Source organism: Glycine max, chromosome 12 (assembly GCF_000004515.6).
Source record: "Glycine max cultivar Williams 82 chromosome 12, Glycine_max_v4.0, whole genome shotgun sequence".
Lineage (NCBI taxonomy): Eukaryota > Viridiplantae > Streptophyta > Magnoliopsida > Fabales > Fabaceae > Glycine > Glycine max.
In genome coordinates, this window is record NC_038248.2 from 10,068,256 (window position 1) to 10,076,545 (window position 8,290).

The 8,290-nt window shown below is 31.4% G+C and overlaps 1 protein-coding gene across 2 annotated transcripts; it reads left to right on the top strand.

Annotated features, from left to right (window-relative positions):
- Positions 1–280: 280 nt before the first annotated feature.
- LOC100792358 (indole-3-acetic acid-amido synthetase GH3.10) lies at positions 281–5,641 on the top strand. Of its 2 annotated transcripts, none has more exons than XM_006592351.4 (4): positions 281–945; positions 1,462–1,566; positions 1,735–2,555; positions 4,925–5,641. In XM_006592351.4, the coding sequence occupies exons 1-4, from the start codon at positions 581–583 to the stop codon at positions 5,476–5,478; spliced, it is 1,845 nt and encodes a 614-aa protein (XP_006592414.1). In that variant the 5' UTR covers positions 281–580; the 3' UTR covers positions 5,479–5,641. The 2 variants fall into 2 exon arrangements, with proteins under 2 accessions (XP_006592414.1, XP_006592415.1); XM_006592352.4 differs by having other exon boundaries at positions 284–945; positions 1,465–1,566.
- The last annotated feature ends 2,649 nt before the right edge of the window (positions 5,642–8,290 follow it).

Below are 8,290 nucleotides of genomic sequence, written 5' to 3' on the forward strand. Positions count from 1 at the left end.
AAAAATTTAATTATATTTTTAAATTAATAAATAAATTATAAACATACCCATAAAGAAATTGATGTGAGCATATGACAAAATTCAAGTAGAATTGATTTCAGTAGAATTCAAGGCAAAACAGTTTTTTTACTCTCTTTTTTTTACACATGTTTGTAGTTCTGCCGTAAAACATTAGTCCAAACAAATCAAATTTAGGCATGGTCTGATTTCAAATATGGTGGCTCACAATAAATTGGAGGGAAAGAGTGATCAGCTGTTCCTTGGTCCCTGGCCATTAGTAATGTAGTCCCCATATCATCCTTACATTATGGAAGAATATTTCTCTTTCTTTCTCTCCCCATAATAAAATGATAATACCATTTCTTGTGGTCTATATCTATTCTATTGTACCATATCTATGAAACTTCTGCAAATATCAGAGGTTTGTTGAACCCTTTTGAATAGGGGACATATAAGCTCTACACCAACATAAAAAGTGGGTTCCCGTTGGTCTTTCTCTTGTTATATTTCCCTCACTAAGACACACACCTCCACCAACAACACTATATCATTATACTTTTAGCACCTCACTTAGTTCCTCATGCCGCAGCACCAACCAACTCTAATGGAACCTGTTCTCAGCTACAACAATAGCACCAACAATGGAAATGGCAACAGTGACTATGATATCATAAGCTGGTTTGAGGATGTATCTCAGAACGCTGGTTTTGTTCAGACTCAGTTGCTGTTCCAGATTCTCAAGCAAAACTATGGGGTTGAATATCTCAAGAAATGGTTGGGGAGCTACAACATCCTTGAGATGGATGCATGTGCATTGGAATCCCTTTTCTCTTCTGTGGTTCCCCTTGCCTCACATGCTGATTTTGAGCCATTTATCCAACGGATTGCAGATGGGGACACAGCTCCTTTACTCACTCAACAACCCATAACCACTCTTTCCTTAAGGTACCATCACCTTTTGTTTCTTTCTTTTTTTCTTTTTACACTAGTTCTTTTCACTTATACTTTTTTGGGGACAAAACTGTGATTCATGATAGTGCTGATTTTTTCTTTAATTTTTATGGTCATGTGACTCATGTTATTAAATAGGAATCAGAATACAGGACATTAGATATAGGTCACATATGGCTCTCTCCATATTATTCTGCCAGATTTCATTGGTTATTTGGTTATGTTGCTTAATTCATGACAAGGTCTAACTACTGGTGCTTCTTGTATGAAATGAAATCATGAACAACAGTCCTGAAAATGTAATAACTAATAAACCACCGCCAGAGTCTTTTTATGCATTTTTTAATAATTTTTTAATCATTTTTAGTAAGTACTACTTATTTATATTTTTTGGTAAAGTATTTCTTTCTCTTTTCTTATGATACATATGGAATGGAAGGATCCCCTGCCACTTTCTGATATTTTTTCCATTTTACTTTGAATATATAATATTTTTTTTTTTCGTATTAGCAGTTCTGGAACCACAGAGGGGAGGCAGAAGTTCGTACCCTTTACCCGCCATAGTGCACAAACCACACTTCAAATATTCACCTTAGCTGCAGCATATAGATCAAGGTGTGTGTACCTCTCAATAATATCTCCTTGAGTTGTTCCTTTTTCTTCTTTATTTTTTTGTGTACCCTTGTGTGACTTTTTTTTTGTGTGTACCCTCTTGTTCCTGTGTGTATGTTTATTTCAAAGCACTTACTAAAATATTCGTCCTTATCTTTTGACTGTTTACAGGATTTATCCAATAAGGCAAGGTGGAAGGATTCTTGAATTCATATACAGCAGCAACAGGTTCAAAACAAAAGGAGGATTAACAGTAGGAACCGCCACAACACACTACTATGCTAGTGAAGAATTCAATATCAAGCAGCACAAGACCAAGTCATTTACTTGCAGCCCTCAAGAAGTGATTTCTGGGGGAGACTATAAGCAATCCACATATTGCCACCTCCTTCTTGGCCTATTCTTCTCTGACCAAGTGGAGTTTATAACCTCAGCTTTTATCTACAGCATGGTGCAAGCTTTCACCACTTTTGAGGAACTTTGGAGAGAAATTTGCAATGACATAAGAGATGGAACTCTGAGCTCAAGGATCAAGTCACCCAAAATGAGAAAAGCTGTTTTGGATATCATCTCTCCAAATCCAAATTTGGCCGCAAAGTTGGAAGATGCTTGCAAGGGGCTAGAAGTAGTGGATTGGTTTGGTTTGATTCCAAAACTTTGGCCAAATGCAAAGTATGTGTATTCCATAATGACAGGGTCCATGCAACCATATTTGAAAAAACTTAGGCACTATGCAAATGGGTTGCCTTTGGTTAGTGCTGACTATGGCTCAACTGAGAGCTGGATAGGGGTTAATGTTGACCCTAGTTTGCCACCAGAAGATGTAACATTTGCTGTGGTTCCCACTTTCTCTTACTTTGAGTTCATACCACTCCACAGGAATGAAAAAAATTTCAGCTCAGGAGGTGATGATTTCATTGAAGACAAGCCTATTCCACTGTCTCAGATCAAAGTTGGACAAGAGTATGAAGTAGTCCTCACAACTTTCACCGGTATTCATTTTTCTTAATTCTCTTCTATACCATGAGAAATTAATTCTATGGTACTCTCAAATTTAAGGGTTTTGGTACGTACTCATACAATTATTGAGCCAAAAGATAATTGTACCAAAATCATTAAATTTCTGTGCCATAGCAAGTCTCATTTCTTCGATCCATCTTTTCTAAGTTTTATTATGACTTACATTTTGAACATGACACATGCCAGAATTTAGTAGATCCCTGGAACAAAAGCATCTTTTTCTGGACTTTTTGTTTGGTAATAAATACTACCAAGTAAATGCCTCTAGCTACCTAATCTGTAAACTATTAAGGGCAAGTTAGGTTAAAGTTGATAAATTTAGGTTTGAAATAGTTCTCATTTTATTAGATGAGTTTGCAAAAGAAATTTTAATCTTGTTTTTATATAAGTTTAGTTTCAGATAAAATATAAGTACGTAAACGTAATTTCAGACTATGATTATCTTATTTCTAAAAGTATTTTCTGACCATAAGATACAAGAATATCTTTTTTCAAAAATATGTTTAACACTCAATATTTTTTCAACAACTATTTAAACATATACTAGTTCTTAATTTTTATTGAGAAGAGATTCAAAAGTATAATTTTTTTTCAATTATCAAATTAATCAATAACTTCTTTATAAAATCAAAATATACTTTCCAAATGCTATAAATTATTCATATTTTGGCAAGGTCGTTTTGATTGACCCACTATCGTACATAAAATAACTCCTAGAGTAACAGGTTCAAGAAAGTAGCGATCGAGCTTCATGTGTGCCACATATGCAAGCCATAGTATGAACATGGTCCTGTCTAGTAGCTAGCTGCATCATGTCAAACAAGTATGGGTTGAATATAGCTAGATGCACAAAACGAGTATTTATGATTGAAAATTGAAATGCATACAATTGGGCACCATGAGAGATAAACAATGCGTGGACTGAAATGCATGCCAATAGTGGGGCATCACTGATTATGGAAAGCAGCACTATTCATGTTTGTTTCAATATGTTTATAAAAGAATATAGGTTATTGCTGACGGACACTCTTAAAATAAAAAAATATTTATTATAAAAATCATGAAAAAATATAAAAAAAATCATAAACAATATAATTCTATATATTTGAATAAAAATATTACTCCTTTAAATTTTTAATCAATGTCTTAAGAATATTAATTAATATTTATCAAGAATATATATGAAAATGGGATTTTAAAATATCAGTTAGTCTAAATACATATTTAATCTTTTAGGATAATTCTGATCATATATAGTTGACTTAGTACGTGCACTTATTTAGTTGGAAATATTTATTAAAAAATTATTTTATAAATGTTTTTTTAAAAATAATTATTTCTTCACATAAACTGAAAGTAGGTGAGCACCGACCACAAACAACCCACGTTTAATAAGTTGGCCACACTTGGGAGTACTTGGTTGCATTTCGATCGTTACTTTTGTTGATGTTACCATCATATTTCAGACTTTCATTGCGGAACAAATTGTGTACAGTTTTCTTTTTCTAACCATATGCAGACTTTGTCTATTGTTGATTTCCATCGGAGTGAGTATCTAATGAACCCTTTTTAATGAGTTCTTCTTTCAAACTCACTAAATGTTTGAACTTCTGATCTTATTTAAAAGATCCATGTTCTGTTCCACTCAGAAAAATATGATATTAGTTAGTATATCAGGTAATGTTTATATAAGTTTTTTTTTTTTATAAATATTAACAAGTATTTTTAAGGTATTAATTAAGAAACTAAAAGGAATTTTTTTATTGAAATAATTTTTTTTCTTCTTCTATTTTCTTAACTAATGTCATAAGGTCTGTTGTTAATAAAATCGTTTTTTATCAGTAAATGTTAATGTTAATTAGTTAATTTTTGTTAATAGGATAAATTCAAATTCAGGATTGCTTTTTCTTTTTTCAACTAACAAGTTAATTTTACAAACTTTTGTAGTCTTTATAAAAGTGATCATTGAAAACATGAAATATATTAATATAATAACAAACTTGGTCATGACTTTGTTTTTTCTAATAATGTATGTGGTTGACGTTAAATCATATATACCATGTTAATTTTGTTAGAGAGCAAAACCTTGGGTATGGAATTCTGGTAGGCTAATGGTTTAAATCCTGATTGATTTCATATGAAATAAATCATATTGAAAGAAGAATATTCATTTTGTGTGTGATTATGATTTTATTTTTGATGGAACTATTTCATACAAAAATATAATAAAAAAAACAAAAAAAAAACTGAGAGCAAAACCTATATAATATAATTGAGTAATAGCTATGATGATGAGGATTATTATGAAATGTGTTTATTTATTTATTTATTTTTATTTCAGGACTGTACAGGTGCAGGTTAGGGGATGTGGTGGAAGTGGCAGGCTTCCACAATGGGACCCCAAAGTTGAACTTTGTGTGCAGAAGAAAGCTAATTCTGACTATAAACATAGACAAGAACACAGAAAAGGACCTTCAGCTAGTGGTAGAGAGAGGGTCCCATATTCTGAACATGACAAGTAGAGGCGAGCTAGTTGATTTCACAAGCTACGCGGATGTCTCAAAGCAACCGGGGCACTACGTGATTTACTGGGAGATCAAAGGGGAGGTTGAGGACAAGATACTTGGCGCATGCTGCAACGAAATGGACAAGTCTTTTGCGGATCATGGCTATGTGGTCTCAAGGAAAACCAACTCGATAGGGCCCTTGGAGCTTTGCGTTTTGGAGAGTGGGACTTTCAAGAAGATTTTGGACAGCTTCATAGCTAATGGGGCAGCACTTAGCCAATTCAAGACCCCCAGGTGCACCAATAATCATGTCCTCCTCAAAATTCTTAACACGTGCACCACCAAAAAGTTCCGGAGCACTGCTTACAACAGTTCAATGGAACAATGATTGATATGTCACACTATGAATGAATGAATGGTTATTTCCTTTCGCTACTCTTTCAAAATTTTGTTATGGTTATTTTTCTTCCAATATGGTATATGATATGACTTAATTAGAGCATGATTGGAAATTCGTTACAAAATTAAATGTGAGGTAAAAGTAATTTTATCAACAGAGTATAATTTTTATCTATTAAATTTATATTAAAATATATGTCGTAATATTTTTAATTGCAAATCAAACATGTAATTAAATTTAAATGTAATATTGTTAACATGCACTCTCACAGTGACCGACCTATAAGAAATTATACCTATTTATGTGTCTATCATTGAATATCTAGAACTTATGTGTGAGTGGAATAATAGTGTTATGTCTATATATTTTATTTATATGTAAAAATGTATAAGAGGATTTACGTGCAACAACTTACCTACTCCACTCAACTAAATTTAACTAGACCTCTCGGTTGTTGTGTGACAATTGTTTATTTGATGGACTATATATATTTTTGAGTTGATACGACAAATTAAGTGCTAACAATTTTTATACACAAATTTAGTGCTAATTAACATTTGGATCTTTTCTTGTTACTAAGATGATAATGTCATGAGAAATAAATTAATACACGAAAGTAATTATATTATACTTCATTTCTTTCTTTCTTTCTTCTTTATTGAAAAGAGATCGAGCGAGGGCCAAAAGGCCAAAACTAATAAAGCTAACTATCGGCTATACAAAGTACCAGTCTCATCCGCGAAAATGGGAATGCTAATGATAATGGAGAAACTTAAAAAAAAAAATTGAGTTGTTTTCCTACTGTCAAACCGTTCTTAATTTGCTCGTGCATCAGCACTGAATTTGATTCTCCTGGGATATGCTTCCAATGGACACGTACGGTCTGTCTTTTTTATCCAAAATCACGATCGAATTGCCTGCACCAAGGGGTTCTGTTTCTTATCATTTCTAATTAATTCACAAATATAAAACAAAAGTTTGTTAAAAATAGAAAATAATCATTAGTTTATAAAAAGATAAAAGATATTTAGACACTCAAATGTTTTTTTACACCTAGAGTCAAGATAGAGAAAAATAATTATAAGTATGATTGGTGATGTGATCTAATAGAAAGAGAGAAATAATACAACAAAGTTTTGATTAAGCTTTGGAAGATAAAAAGTTGACTTTCACAAATGTAAGAAATTGGACTTAGATCCAAAAGAAATTTGCAAGCATGATTCGATTAGTTCTTTCTCCTGAGATCAAATACAATGTGTTGAAGGAGACATACTAAATGTCTTGAGGGAAAAGCTTGAGTGCATTCATACTTTCAAGCCATTGACCAAACGTCTATGTTTAAAATGTAGTCGTGTCAACTCAAAATAGAGACATGAGAAAATCTCCATGGCCATATTAATAACTTCAACTAGCTAGTATGTCATTTGTATGTTGAATGCTAATGAAAAAATTACTGATGAAAAGCATGAGGTGTTGATTTTATCTTCACTACCAAGGTCCTACAAATCTTTGGTTTAAATGTTGCTTTTAGGGATGATAATGTTAAAGTTGGATGAGGTGACCAACCCTCTAAGAGAGAATGAAAGAATGATGAGAAATGAGAATAGTGATAATAAAGGTCATGCAGTGATTATGCAAGAGTTCAAATATATAAATGAAGGATCACTCATGGAAATTAGATGGACCGAGAGAAAGATCAAAATATTATTGTTCTCAAATGAGATATGAGTAACGTGCAATGTTACTATGGTGGGGAAAAGGTCACATGCAAACAATGTGCACAAAAATAAGAATGGACCTAAAAAGAATTGAGTTATGATAAGATTTGATGATAACTCCCTAACTAATGTGGTAAGAAATTTTGAAGATGAAGGCATGTATTTGACAACTACTAAGGAGGTTACTAAATCAAAATGAGCGATCAATTTCGGCTACTTTAAAAGCTAATAAGCATTTGGTCATTTCAAGTTAGGCAACAATGAGAAAATGAATGTTGAAGGCATTGAGAGAGAATGTAAGAATAAAGCTCCACAATGGAATCATCCAAATCTTTTCAAAATGTGAGGATTGTATCTTTTGTTGTTGTGAATATCTTCAACAAAACATTTCAATTAGATTTTAAATTTTTTCTAGACTAAAAGCTTATTTAACTGTTTGATAATTAGTATTTTTATAGTTTCTAATGTTTTTAAAATATTATTTCAAGTATTGTTTTTTAAATATTAACTTCTAACTTCTAATTTTATTCATATTTTATTCTCCTTTTATCCTTAAAATATTTATTAAATTTCCTTATTACCATTTTAAAATAAATTTGATTTTTTATAATTTTTTTCTCTTTCCCTCATTCACACATTTTAAGTATCATCATTATTAAGTAATTGGACACAAATAGTTAATACGTTGAAGTTAAGGTTGAATTGTTTGGATAATACTTGAGTTGGATCCTTAACGAAAGTAACTTTTGATAAGATTTTATTTATCTTTCGATCAAACTCTGGATTAGTCAGAATCTCATTCTCCCAATGAATTAGAGGGTTAAAATAAAAAGAAAAGTATCATCTTTCTTGCTAATCACACTTTTTTGAACTCTCTCTTTGTTTAATTATTTTATTTTAAATTTGAATAAAAATATTTAAAGATATAGTATAAGATATAATATAATACATAATATGAAAAAAGTGTAATAGTTGAAAAAATGTAATGAAAACAATTTATCAGTAAATAAAAAATTATAAGAGTTTAAAATTAATGAAAAAAAACTAAATTATAAGAGCTCAATGTATTTTTATCCATAAAA

Coding starts and splice junctions, on each gene's coding strand:
- LOC100792358 (XM_006592351.4), top strand. CDS start 581: ATGCCGCAGCACCAACCAACTCTAATGGAACCTGTTCTCAGCTACAAC. Junction 946..1,461: donor ATAACCACTCTTTCCTTAAG/GTACCATCACCT, acceptor TTTTCGTATTAG/CAGTTCTGGAACCACAGAGG. Junction 1,567..1,734: donor GCTGCAGCATATAGATCAAG/GTGTGTGTACCT, acceptor GACTGTTTACAG/GATTTATCCAATAAGGCAAG.